Below are 14,734 nucleotides of genomic sequence, written 5' to 3'. Positions count from 1 at the left end.
CGCTGAAACCTGGAAGTACCGGTAACGGGTTACTTCTGGGTTTTGGAGGTTGCACATGCACAGAAGCGCCGAATTGCAACCCGCGCATGCGCCGACCCACCACTGCGGGTTGTGAACGCGCATCCTGCATGGATCACATTCACAACCCAAGCGTCCACTATACACAGAACAGTCTCTTTAGATGGTTCAGAACTTTAACTGGTGCAGAATTCAGTGGCCAGGTTGTTCTCCAGGGATGGCATGCAGATATTACACCGATCCTGGCCCGACTGTACTGGCTGCCAATTAGTTTCCAGGCCCAATTCAAAGTGCAGGTTTTCACCTATAAAGCCTGAAACAGCTCAGAACCGCAATACTTCAAGGACCCCCTCTCTCCATTTGAACCTGAGATTATCATCTGAGGCCCTTCTTCACTTTGTCCACAAGAGATCCAGGAGGTGGCAACATGAGAACGAGTCTTTTCTGCAGTGGCTTCCTGTTGGTGTAATGCACTCCCCAGGAAGGCTCAACTGGCGCCTTCATTATACACATTTAGGTGCCAGCTCAAAACTTTCTTTTTCAACCAGACCTTTGGCTGATTGGCATCCAACGCCCTTTGAAATGTGTTGACAGGATTATTAGTTTGTTTTTGTTTTTATTATGTATTTTGTCTTTTGTATATTGTTGGCAGAAGCTGGGACAGAGCAATGGGAGCTCACAACCATTCAGCGGATTTGAATCGCTAACCTTCCAATCAGCAAGCCCAAGAGACTCAGTGATTTAGACCACAGTGCCACCAGCGTCCCTAGCAGTATAAGACCAGAGATGGAACCCTAACTTGGAACCAGATACAGTGGTACCTCAGGTTAAGTACTTAATTCATTCCGGAGGTCCATACTGTTCTTAACCTGAAGCACCACTTTAGCTAATGGGGCCTCCTGCTGCCGCCGTGCCGCCAGAGCCCGATTTCTGTTCTTATCCTGAAGCAAAGTTCTTAACCTGAAGCACTATTTCTAGGTTAGCGGAGTATGTAACCTGAAGTGTATGTAACCCGAGGTACCACTGTACATGCTACTGCTTTCAAGATGTCATGGGCCGTATTATGAAAAAAGAGATAGCTTGTATAGATATGCGGTTGTTCTAATGAAATTATGACTGAAAGGCTCTGAAAAATACAGTCACTGGAACTTATGTTATGTTCACACATGCTGGATACTTATAATTTCAAATTCACAATAGAAATGGGTACTCTTCAGAGGGAGTGTAACCCCATCAAGAGCAGACAACCTTGGTACCCTGACTAAGCATAATATGCCAATCACTTTAAGCCTGCAAAGTGATATATGAACAACTTAACTACAAATAAATTCATATATATTCTTTATACATGATACGGAACATCACAAATTAGACACATTTATTATGTGAAGTGTATATGCCTCATAGGATGGAAATTGATACGCTATATATAAAAATTACATGATTATCTATATTAACACAATATGTATGTTGGCCCCTTGTATATTTCATATAGCTCTATCAATTATAACAACTGCCTGTTAAGGTACCAAAGCAGTTCACTAAGAATTTTACAATGGACTTTATGAACATTCAATATTCAACAGCAAAGCTTTGTTGATAAAAACTAACAATCTCCTATTATGACTGATGCACTTGGAATTCCCTTCAAGGGTTATAGGTAAAAAGGTAAAGGACCCCTGGACGGTTAAGTCCAGTCAAAGGCAACTATGGGGTGCGGCGCTCATCTCGCTTTCAGGCCGAGAGAGCTGGCGTTTGTCCATGGACAGCTTTCTGGGTCATGTGGCCAGCATGACTAAACTGCTTCTGGTGCAACGGAACAGTGACGGAAACCAAAGCGCACGGAAACGCTGTTTACCTTCCCGCTGCAGCGGTTCCTATTTATCTACTTGCACTGGTGTGCTTTTGAACTGCTAGGTTGGCAGCAGCTGGGACAGAGCAACAGGAGCTCACCCCGGCGCAGGGATTCAAACCACTGACCTTCTGATCGGCAAGCCCAAGAGGCTCGGTGGTTTAGACCACAGCGCCACCCACATCCTGCATCAAGGATTGTAACTACAGTTGCTCCCATGTTACCTGTGTGCCTTAATTCAACTGTATTTCTCAAGTTTCAAACTCTGAATATACTTGCTTTGGTGGATTCACTTCCTTAACTATATTGGGGAGGGGGCTACCAAGGATAGCAAGGAGCATATGCAATAAAGGCCACCCTTCTCACCTGTTTGGTTATCTCCATGTTTTCTCAGGTGCTCTTCAGGAACTCTTCCTGCCCCTCCTGAGGGAGAGCAGCAGTTAGCAAGGTTAGAGTTTCTCAAGATGTACTACAGCACTACAATTTAAGATAGTTAGCCCACTTTAGAGAGTATAAAACTAATTATTGGTATTAACTTCCAACATATTTGGGTATCATAGGTCTCTTTTCATTCTGGGAAAGATTTGAATTCCAGAATTCATTACATCTGTTAAAACTGCAAAAGGCAGCAGACTGGGAATTCCCCATTTTAAGTGCTTTGGTGCACTGGGGTTTGAGCCACCTAACCATGCCACTGCTGCTCCCACACCAAGATTGTATCAAATACTCTCTGCTTCTCAGTGAAAAATATGATGTAGAATATGCTATTCCAAGACTTTTTCTTTCAAGCCTTTAATACAAATATGGAAACTACCACCAAAAGCAAGTAGACCCAGTTGCTGCTGTTTGATGAAACAAATATACCTCCAAATATCAAAACAGCATTTTAAAAGATAGGTAACAATTCAAATAATGAGAAGCAACAATAAAAAGGCACCCCACTGGACAAATTGCAGTAAAAAAGAGAATCTTTCAGAAATTCATCTGTCTCTCCTTTTGGTAAAATGCTTACGCAACTCCGAAGCTTTTTGAAAAGGGTACGGTAACAATTGACAAATAAGTAGGAAAAGCTGGAGTACCTTGCAAGGCAAACTTGCTTCGGTAAAGCTTGCTCCTACAAGGTTCAGTATTGCCCTCAAATTATTACACTGGACACAGAGGTTGCCTAGAAAGGTTTTGTACTAGCCCTCAGCCAAGGTTTTAAAAGGTTTGTCTGAGATTGCATGTAACATGTAATATGTCAGTTTAGCAATGGTCTTCTGGCAACCTCTATACCAAATCCAGCCCATGAAGCAATTTTATCTGGTCACCTTTTTATATTTTGATCAAGGTGTGGTAAAACATTTGCCTAGTTTCACTCATACAAAAAACAAACAAACACACACCTAGAATTCAAGGTAAGAGATAGCATATACTCCTTTTGAGTGGTGTAATGTACACAGCTGTGCCAACTGTATGCCCTTGTAATAGTGAAGCCCTTGCTGGTAGATAGCACTAATTTTAATCTACAGCCAGTCCATCCACGAGTATGTCAGCATATGGCAAAACATTACTTTCAACCCCAGAACTATCTGAAGACACAGATTTTATGGTTTGCTTGGTGTCTTCCAACTTTACTCCCTCAGTCATAAAATCCTAATGTGCCCACTTCCAGAAAGATATACTGTACTGTATATGATAGAGCCAGTAGATCTAATCTCAACAGTTATTGCTTATTTGCTTAAATAACATGAGGCATAGTCATAAAACTGTATACACAGATGGTCTGAAAATGTGGTTTTCACTGTCATAAACCTGATCAGAATTCAAATATTACTGGAATATGTAATAGTATGCACACATCCCTTTCGCCATTTTAAGAACTGGGTATCAGAAAGACACAAAACTTTTAGGTTTTATATTTATAAAGTTGTTACTTACCTGTGATAGGAATCAGCTTCCATTGCATTTCAGTTGCTTCAACGTTGTATGAGCTGGAGTGCTGTCTGTGATAAGTATGTTCAATGGGTGTGCTAGGACATGGGCTACCACCTTCAAAGCTACTTACACTTCCAGTGCTTGTTTCCTAAACAAACACATAGTAGTCTCAATTGATAATTCTAAATTGTTACCTTTTAGCCATCTCAATGTAAAAATATTTTAGGCGTTCCCACAGCCCAATGCATGTTTACTCAGAAATCCCAGCATTTAACAGAGCTTATTCTTTAGGAAGCATTTGTCCCCAAAACAACTTGAGGAACAGTCAACCCCTTGAAATCCAGTTTAGTTAATGACAAATTCAGATTTCACACCAGTTAGAACAAATTAATGTAACTCGTCTCTATTATCAACCAATATAGATCTAGATTATATTACATGAAACAGTTGTGAACAGCCAGAACCCCTTTCTTCATGAAAGCAAAATAAAACTTCTGAAATAAAGGGAAAAGGCAAAAAGGCAAAAGAGACCAGAAAGACTGTTGCCATTACTGAAAACAAAAAAGTAGCAAAATTGAATAATAAACGCATACATTAAAGAAATGTAAACAAGCAAAACAAATAAATACGCAGATACTATGGGTAAAGGACCTTTAAAACTGGTCCATCAATAAGGTGTAATCAGTTACCATCTTTCTTTACTTAGAACTTGTAAATGGCTCACTGGGTTGGGTTATTGCTTAGTGGGTTTTATTATTATCACCCCTATTGTTTAAAATTGTTTTTAACTGCTTAACTCAAATGTTTTAAATTTGAGGTTTTGTTGCTTTTTAATTGAAGACGTGGGATGTGCCTGGGAAGAAAGGAGCTGAGGAGAGCCAATCACAGTGGCTCAGGGTAGGGGGAGGTAAAGTGTAGGAGATTAAGTTGACCAGGTAAGAGGCACACTGCATAGGCAGTTAGTGACTGTTGTGTGCCAGATCCCCTCTTTTAACCTGGGGAAGTGCAGTTGTCCTCTCAACCAGCCCTTGGGTCCGCGACTGCTGTTGCTGAATGCCAGGCCTCCCTCACTCAGTGGATTTCCAGGTGGCTCTGGAGGATTCCCAGATTATATGACTGGCGCTCCTGTCAAAGCACTGGCTGACCTCTGGAACAACTGAATGGCTCAGGCTGTTGATATATGCACCATCCCCTGCTTCATAGAGCCTGTTTGGCTCCTTGGTATATTCCAAAGCTTGAAGTGATGAAACAAGTTGGGAGATGGCTCGGACATAAGAGAAAAACATGGGTTAAATGTAATTGAACACTGGTGAGGGCTCATAATAAAGCCTACCTAGGGGCAGTGAAGTCAGCAAAGGCGGCACACTTTGATGCCTCCATCGCAACCTCATTGTGCCATTTGGTAGCTTTTCCAGGTAGCGTGGGGCCTCTTACGGTCTGGCCTGGAGGTGGTGGAACAGATGGTGGCTTGCTGTGACTTCGTTTGCACAGCATTTTGAGGACAAAATCACTTGCATCCACCAGGATCTTGACTCTATTACAGCAGATGAATCTCAAGGGGTTTCCAGAGCACTATCTAGTTCTCTTCTGTTGGACGAGTTTCAGTTAGTAAAGCTTGAGGACGTGGACAAGGTGCTTGGATTGATAACGGTGACCAATTGCACTTTGAACTCTTTTCCTTCTTGGCTGATAAAAACTAGTAGGGAGGTGATTAACGCCTCCTTGTAAGAGGGGGTGGGGTCCTGCTTGCTTGAAGGAGGTAGTAGTAAAGCCACTCCTCAAGAAACCCTCTCTGGGTTCAGAAAATCTAAGTAACTCCTGGCCAGTTGCCAACCTCCCCTTCTTGGACAAGGTTCTTGAGCAGGTGGCTGTGCCCCAGATCCGGGTGCTCTGGGAGGAAACCGATTTTCTAGATCCATTTCAATTGGGGTTTAGGCCCAGTTTTGCCACAGAAACTGTTTTGGTCACCTTGTATGATGACCTCTGTTGGGAGAGAGGCAGAGGAAATGTGTTCCTCTTCTCAACTTCTCAGCAGCCTTCGATACCACTGACCATGACATCCTCCCTAGAGTTGCTGTTCTGGTTAGGGGTAGGTGCCGCCACTTTGTGTTGGTTCTGGTCCTTGGATGGTTGTTTCCAGAGGGTGATGTTTGGGGAATGCTTTTCAGCTCCAGAATGCTTCAATGCAGGATTCCTCAGGGCTCAATTTTATCCCCTGTGCTGTTTAACATCCACATGAAACCACCAAGTATCTGGAGGTCTGGAGTATGTTAACTGCCTGTCTTTTCTTGCTACTCTATGGAAAAGCACATGAAGCTGACCTTTGAAGAGTTTGTAGGTAAATCATTTTTAACTTACCAAATATGTGGTCTTTTTCATTGCTAAGGGAAGTGAGAAACTTTGGGAACAACTTAGAAAGGAATATTTTAAAGGTCTATTTCCACACTTTATTTTGCTGCATGTTTTGTGATTGTAAATCTCTGATGGGGCTTAATCACCAAAAGGTGCTTGCTCCAAAACTGGATCTAGGCATCCAGGGAATTCTCATTTTACTATTTAACCAAATTACTAAAATACCCACACATATCAGCAAAAGAGTCACAGGAAGCATACATCTAGAATATTACTTATGCTGAATAGGGAAGGGGAGAGAACACACAGCATCTAGGTTGATGATTATTCTTCAGTCTCCAGTTAAAGCTGTTAGTGCTTTTCCACCTCAAAGTATGAATTCAATGGACACAAATGCAGCTGTTCATTACAGCAGAACTTCTTCATGGCAAACTACCCTCAACCTTATACCATTCTTATTTCCTACCCCGCCCCCTGCCCCCACTACTACTATAATTCAGAACTGCATGAATAAGAGAATTTATCATTGGTCTTGTTCAATCTACCCCTTTACTTTTCACTGTTTCAGGAGTTGGGCCATTGTAACAGTCAAACTGGAGATCCAGAAGCCACAAATACAAATGCTAAAAAGAACCCCTATTTTATATACACCAAATGCATACACTGAATTTTTATTTTTAGAAGCAAAAATAATATTTTTAAAGAGATTCTTACTTTTAAATGTTGGGCATGATCAATGTCTACTTCACTAGCAGAAACGTCAGAAGAATAAGGCAAGCATGATGCATTCACTTCCAACTTTGGGCTTTGAACATTTTCAACATGTGAAGCATTAAGAAAGTTCTTGATCTGTGGCAGAATTGAGTTGTAATCAACCTGTTGCTCTGAATAGCTTTCTGCTGAATCTTGCTTATTAATTATTGCTGAAATCCGCTTTAGGAAACCATATACATCATTACTGGGAGTATTAGCAACATTTTGCTGCCTCAAATCTGTATCATGTCCACCAAGGTCATGTATAATTGAAAGAAGCGATTCTGTTGCTCTGCCCCCTAGAAACCAAAGAAGGGGAATTGGGGAAAACATGAAGTTATGCTAAAAGTTATTTGCCGTCCTTTAGTTAGTTGACATAGCCAATACAAATAAATTAGTATTATTATTACAATTTAGAAAATTTATAAACTGCTTGCTCAAAGAAAATGTATCTACAAGTAGTACACATATTCAATTCTATATAGAACAGGACTAAAATATGCAAAGCAATTAAAAAGAAGTATACATAAAACTGAAGACAGGAGTGCCTGGCGTGCTCTGGTCCATGGGGTCACAAAGAGTTGGACACGACTAAACGACTAAACAACAATACATAAAAACATTAATAAAACATTAATGCAAATCTAATGAAATCATGTGTCTGGATAGACCAGCTGAAACTAACAGTATAGTAAAGGTGCCTGCCTAATTTCAATACACAGGCAGTTCCAGAGCACAGCCGCAGCCACACTAAAAGAACAACGTTTTCATAGACCGAAAGTAGCTTACGAAAGCTCTTACCTTCATGCTGACAAATGTTTTCTGAGGACTCACTAGTTTTAAAATGTTTCTGTGGGCTCTCTATCTTAATTTGCAGTCTGCTTTCACTTCTGTTGTCTTCCATGTCAGAGTCTCTATCTACATTTTTCTTCGTACACTGAATTAAGTTAATCAACTTTTTGATACTTTCTTGATCATAATCCCCAGGGTCACCAGGTTTTCTCTTGGCAACTACAGTTTCACATTTAGAACCATTTCTTTTCCTAGCTTTTCTCTTTCTGTAGTCAGATTCCTCCTCTGTGGCTTCATAATCTGAAATAGGACTAAACTGCTGAGGCTTCCGATTTCCATCCATAATTTTTTTTGCTTTAGAAACAGACATCTGGTAGGTTTCTGAACCAAAAATGTAGTTGTGTAAGGCGCTTTCAATATTGGATTTGTTTTTTGGTGCAGGATATAGGTGCTTTTTCTCATCCAAGATTGTGCTATAATTATATAAAATGAACTCTTTATTAAATTTACTGTTTCGCTTCAGATAGTCATTTATATGCTTTTCCACCGCAGTATTTAAGTCTACTTTAGTGTCTTTACGAGAATGAATAAAAGCATAATGTAGCGACTGAATAAATCTTGTAAATTCCGGCATGACCACATGGGCTTCCTGCGTTAATAACGTATTTGCACTTTTCTGTTCATTTTTTAGAACTGTGTTCAAAATAAAAGCAGAAAGACAATTGAAAGAGAGAAAAATCAGTCATTTAAGCAAGCAACACAACTATTAATACATATTTTAACTTATATCTCCCCCCCCCCACGAGGAGTTTAAAATAGTATATCCAGTTCTCCTGCACCACTTTTATCTTCAAAACTTGAGATAGGTTAAACTGAATGATAGTGACAGACACAAGGTCTTGTAGTCCACTTCATGGCTGAGTAAAGGATCTGAACATTGTCCCCCCAAGGCCTAGCCCAGGGGTCTGCAACCTTTAAGACAAAAAGAGCCACTTGGACCCGTTTCCGAAGAAAAAAACACCTGGGAGCCGCAAAACCATTGCAACATTTAAAACAAATATATCTCCGGAGCCGCGATGTGACAGCGGGCGGGAAGGTGGCGTCGGGACGGTGCGTGACTAACGCACGCACCGCCCCCATGCGACGTCACAGCCAGTACAGCGCCCGCCACAGTGGGGAATGTTGGGGCACACAATGCGCCTCCTCCCCTCGCTAGTATCCACCCTGGAGCCGCGGCAAAGGTGCAAAAGAGCCACATGCGGCTCCGGAGCCGCGGGTTGCTGACCCCTGGCCTAGCCATTAAACCACACTTACTTGGGGTTAAAAAGCAAATTCCAATTATATTATAAGACAGCAATTTGCATTAGCAGAGGACTATTAGAAATATTTTTTCTTCCCATATTTGTATCTAAGAATATCTCATGATTTTGAGTATAACTTTTATGAGCTATCAGTTGTCTTCTTACAGCATTTCTAATGGCCAAGGGTGATGCAATTTGTAGTGAAGCGACATATTTAGAGCTACAGGTTCCCTGCCTCTGTGATTAAGCCAATGGTGAGTATGTATCAACTCTAAATGATTCTAAACAGGAAAATTCCATACAAGCTTTATGTAGTGCTTTTAATGATTATTTGTAATGAGTTGTATTGTTGTGGCAACCATATCCACCTTTCTAGCAATGAAAGCATGCTGCTCTTATCTAATGGACCATTCAAATTCCAGAAGCCACCTTCCTTCTCAGACTATCACATGTTCCTCCAACTTTTTTATTTAGTTTCTGCGCTTTTAGGCTGCCCAACAAAATGTTCTCTGGGTGGCTTACAACAAATAATTATTCTGTCTTCCATGCCTGGTATGTCATTGTATCTCTACACATCTGTTGTTTCAAGCACCTGAATACTCTTAGCCCCCTTCTGCTTCCACTTTCTAACACCATAGAATTCATAGGTAATTTGCTCTGTACTCTTCCTTGCTACCACAAACAGACAAGCAGCAGTAAAGCATCAGCATCTCTTCTCATTACTCATCAGCATTGCTCTATGGCAAGGTTCTCTGTATTCTACTAACACAGCTTAAGATGTGCTGCTTACCTGTAACAGTAGATCTTCAGGTGATCACTGGAGTAGGCACACATACAGGTTTTGTGCCTTTCCAGAGCTAATTTCAGATCTATAGCACTAAAGCTGCTGCTGCTGCCACCGCGGGAGCAATAGAAGGCGATACATTTATTGAGGCTGATTCCCTGCCCCTGTGGAACCTGCCACCTGAGACAGTCGCCTCACCTTGCCTCATGAATGGGCCAGCCCTGCTATTACTGCATCAATAGTATTACAGCAAGAAACCTTTTAAGTGGAGATCTTTACCAGAACAATTAACTTGTACCGAAACTACTGACTTTATTTTTAAATAGAGAATTGTTTTTATTTTTGCATTTTTATATATGGAATTATTTTTAAAGGTTTTTACACTTTTCTTATTATATGGTTGCACTGGGACTTAACACATTTAACAATTAATAAATTGGTACATTAAAGATTAAAACTTACCTGAAGTCACAACACCTCTAGGATTCCGAAATAGAAACAATGCCTGCAGAATGTGAGGCTTCCTGTTGTCTGAATTAAGAAAAAAAAGGCACACCGTAAAGTAATGAAGCTGCTAATTAAAAGAAACTAATCTGAATTGCTGAAGAAGAAACAAGTTGCATACCATATGGGGAAGCCATTTGATAAGAAGAAAGCAGCAAGAGATATCCCCCGTCTATAAGTGGTTTTACAATAACCTGAAAAAAGAAGTTTACACAATTCACACAACATAAAAATGAGGCCCCTAAATCTAGATAATGCATATTCAATTTGGAACACCCACTCTTGCATCCACGTCCAGCTTGAAGGCTTCCCACAGGCATCTCATCAGCCACTGTGGGAACAGGATGCTGAACTAGATGGGCCATTGGCCTGATCCAACAAGCAAGACGGCAGGCACTTGTCTGCTCATGATGTATTTTCATCAAATATGAACTGACCAAATTATTCTCAGAACCTCTCTCAGTGGAATAACTATGCACATAGTAAAGTTATGAAAAGATGCTCTACTCACTAGTTTGTCTGTCTCTAGCTTTTGAAGTAAACCTTCCAAATTACTTCCTGTTCTAGTCTTTTCCACAACTTCATACAGACTGCAATACATTCCATTCCTGTACTCTGAAAATGTAAAAAGAAAAGCATCTATTAGCCCCTTCTGCCAAGAGACAAAGCAAGAAAATATCTGTCTGTATTGGCTTGGATTTTTAGTAACACAAGCAGAAGCTACCGTATATACTCGTGTATAAGCCAACTTTTTCAGCACATTTTTTGGTGTTGAAAAAGCCCCCCTTGGCTTATACTTGAGTGAGGGTCCCACCCAAGCGAGCGGCAGAGGCTGTTGTCGGCAGAGGAGGAGGAACGAGCAGCCAGCCCGAAAGCAGCCCTTTTGGACACAAACGCACTGCGGCCCAACAGGAGGTTGGTGGTGTTGTGAACAGGCTTATACTCAAGTCAATAAGTTTTCCCAGTTTTTTGTGGTAAAATGAGGTGCCTCGGCTTATATTCAGGTTGGCTTATGCTCGAGTATATACGGTATTTGGAATTCAGATCCCCTCCTTCCTTTGCACTCCCCAAAATACCTCTCAATTGGTAAAGTGATCTTTCTGAACAGCATAGGACTGCTGTAGAACAAGCCAATTGCCCAAAGTTAAACAAAACTACATTGTATGAACTCTGTATGTTTGCACAAGGCAGCTCTGCATGATTTGGGGGCAATCCCCTCCCAGTAATCAATCCCACATTGTTTAGGAGGATCCCAGACTGCTCAGAGAGGGTTGGAGGGGATCATATGGGGGTGGGATGGGAAAGTCCTCTTGCATGTTATCTTCCTTCTGCTTAAACTACATAGGATCCAAGCCATTCTGTATTATTTAAACACACATGTCCAAACTGGTTTTCTATTTTAAAATAGTTCACGTAACGACGAGTAACAAAAACAACAGATAACTATAAAGTTTACTCCAAAATAAAGCTTTTTCTCATGTACAGTAAAAGTAGAGCATACAAAACCACAAACCACTAAAATGATTTGTTAGGAAAAAGTTTCACCTGCAATCAAAATAAAAGAAATGTTGGTGTCATTCTCAAGCTGTTCAGAGATGGCATTCCATATTCAATGCATCACTCACAAGAGGGCATTCCATAAACAAGAGGTCCTACTCCCAGACACCATTAACCCAATCTCTACTGTGTAGAGATGGTGGCATAGATACCTAGAAGAGGGTCTCTGGACAGTAATATGAAGGCCTGGGGGGAAAGCTAGAAAAAAACTGGGGCAGGGACACTTTCCCCCATTCCCCCCCCCAAAAAAAAACACACCTTTCTTGTTTTTTTGCCAAAGGAAACCCTGGAAAAGTTTGGATGATGAAATATTTTCTTTTAGAATGATTGTTAAACACTTTATTTAAGTCTTCATATATTTACACCCCCAAAATGATTTCTAAAAGCTGTGTTAACAGGAAGATTTTTCTCCAGGGCCATGTATAGTATAGCATATACTATAGTACAGTATGTATAGTAGCAAATCTTCACAATTCGTATAGAATGAGGGCAAGCATGTCCTGTTGTACACTAAGTAAAACTATCAGACAGAATAAGAAGATGCATTTCTGACTCTTGGAGGGCACTGCCACTGTTACAAGAGAAGGAAGAATGCATGTCATGAGTCTATCTCATATATTAGTTTCACCTTTTAAGTTGAATTACTGAAATAAATGAACTTTTCCACAATATTCTAATTTTCCGAGTTTCACCTGTATATTGTTGTGCCTCACTTTACCTTATTGTGCCTAAATGCCTAATTCTAAAAAGCCAAATACTGTGCCTTTCTCTTAGCCTTATTGCTGTGTTAGCAGAAACATATATGCATTTAACTGGATTTGCAGTTCGCAAGAAAGACATCCATCATAGTCAAGAGATGGTCTGAGATGGTCATCATAACCCAACGTTCAGTGAAACAGGATGTCCAAGTTGGGTGCTTTCCACATAGGACACAGGATGTCTGATAACAGGAGGGGGGGTTTTGGGCTTTGTCTGCCAAACGGGGATTTTTGCTTTGCTTGCTGATAACAGTATATGAGTAATTACTAATATAATGAGCAATTATATGGAAAGCAGAAGTGATCTTTATATGGACATAGGAGGATATAGGAAGGATGGTGTCCAAGCTTATTGGTTTAATTTTGCTGCAGTTTATGAACATGTAATGCCTAAAGCTATCTGGAAAAAGGTATATAAGCCCAGAGCACAAATGATCGGGGTCCAGTCCCTGGGAGAGAACTCCACTGGACCTATTGCTGTCAGCAATAAATTTTACTTTCTATTTCTCCAATTGCTGCTTCTGTGGTCTTTGATCACACAATGAACAGGTATCTAGGTAACCTTTGCAACAAAATAAGACTAATTAAATTTCATGTACTATTCATGGAGACTTTGTTTCTTCTCCACACACACCCTCTGTTTTTTTCTGCTTTTTTTAACAGAAATGAGTGCTATATGTCTGCTTCACACTGTGGAAGGCTGGAGAACACATAATCATTATTAGAATACATAGTCACTGTTTTACTATAATGATGGTTTCTTCTGGTTTTACTGGTTTCTGCCTACTACTCATAAAGTGGCAAAATGAAACAAGTAAGTTCCTTATACTTCATCTGTTTGTAACTCCATTTACAATTAAAAAGCAAATTCAGCTTATAATTGTCTGAATGAGCTGTACTTTTAATACACCAAACTATACTGAATGCAAAGCAAGTTATACAAAGCACATTTTATGTTCCTAAAGTAACAACAAAGTAACCTTTGATCTATAAAGGGCACTAAGAAAAGAGTTGGTGTTAAATATGTTCAGATGGTGTTATATATATTCAAGCCAGTGTACTCAAATCAACAGTCTGCCTGCTGTATTCTGAGCTACTTAAAATTTATGAACCATCTTCAAAGGCAGCGCTACAAGCAACACACTGCAGTAATCTAACCTAGATGTTACAAAAGCGCTGGTAACTGCTTACAAGTAAAGGTTGGATCCAACAACAAAAAAAGCTGTGTACAAGTGTAACCTAATCAAAAGTGAGCAAGACACAACTTTACACATCCGCTTAACCACCCACTAACAGTATATCCCATCTTGTCTAGATTGAGTTTCAGTATTAGCCCTCATCTACTCCATTAGACCCAAGGCACCAATTTAGCACTTCCACTGTCTTTGTGGATTTTGATGCTGAGGAGAAATAGAACAGGGTGTCACAAGGATACTAATGGCAACTGGCTGCGAACAACCTCTATCAGCAGATTCACAAAGACATTAAACAGCATGAAGATCATCTCCACCATCATTATCCAAAATATATATGCCAGGAAGGAGCAGAACCAGCTCAAAATGGTGCCTCCCACCGACATTCCAGATGGACAATCCAAAAGCATAATTCAGAAGCATACTGTGACTGATGGTGCTGAAGGAGCAAAAACCAAGAAATCCAAAATAACCAACAAGTCATACTCTCCGGTAGCTGTCACTTTGGTACCAGGGTGACCAAGGCAGTTTCAATGACAAAACTGGTTCTTTATCCAGATTCAAAGAGGTCTTAGATACTCCGTTTCATCCAATAATCCCAAGATATTTGCTCCCAAAAAAGAGATTTGTGACCAGTCATAGTCAACTTGGGCTAAAGCAGATTCTTAAGGAGTGCCTGCACAGCTGCATCCTCTAGGCAGATTTGACACAATGAGGCATGAATCTTCTGAACTGATCCAATCATCCATCAGAAGTTATCAACTGCAAGAGGCACTGGTTGAGCAGAAACATGGCGGGCCTTATCCCATCAAAAACATTGGCAATATCTGCTTGGATGAATTTCAGGTATTGCAGCCTAAGATGCCGACAGACTTAGACTCTTACTTTCGTTACTTCTACAGCAGCTGTGGCATTCAACCCTCAAGTTGGATCAGATGTGAATGATAGCTCAG

General features: G+C 40.6%; 1 protein-coding gene across 18 annotated transcripts in view; it reads right to left on the bottom strand.

Annotated features, from left to right (window-relative positions):
- Positions 1-14,734, bottom strand: part of TASOR (transcription activation suppressor) — a 68,809-nt gene that overhangs the window by 34,570 nt on the left and 19,505 nt on the right. For 11 of the 18 annotated variants that reach the window (XR_014506333.1, XR_014506334.1, XR_014506335.1 and 8 more), the window contains 7 exons: positions 10,785-10,888; positions 10,395-10,467; positions 10,232-10,300; positions 7,694-8,377; positions 6,854-7,191; positions 3,791-3,935; positions 2,237-2,293 (listed from right to left, as the gene is read on the bottom strand). Coding sequence is in view for 10 of the 18 variants with exons in the window: in XM_083420583.1 (XP_083276709.1) it covers positions 2,237-2,293; positions 3,791-3,935; positions 6,854-7,191; positions 7,694-8,377; positions 10,232-10,300; positions 10,395-10,467; positions 10,785-10,888 (1,470 nt within the window). In the remaining 8 variants the exon portion in view is untranslated. The remainder of the gene's footprint in view (positions 1-2,236; positions 2,294-3,790; positions 3,936-6,853; positions 7,192-7,693; positions 8,378-10,231; positions 10,301-10,394; positions 10,468-10,784; positions 10,889-14,734) is intronic. The other 7 variants (XR_014506338.1, XR_014506339.1, XR_014506340.1 and 4 more) reach the window with 1 other exon arrangement.

Source organism: Podarcis tiliguerta, assembly GCF_965153285.1.
Source record: "Podarcis tiliguerta genome assembly, chromosome: 2".
NCBI lineage: Eukaryota > Metazoa > Chordata > Lepidosauria > Squamata > Lacertidae > Podarcis > Podarcis tiliguerta.
The sequence above is the reverse complement of the archived record's forward strand: the minus strand, read 5'-3'. Positions and strand labels throughout refer to the sequence as shown.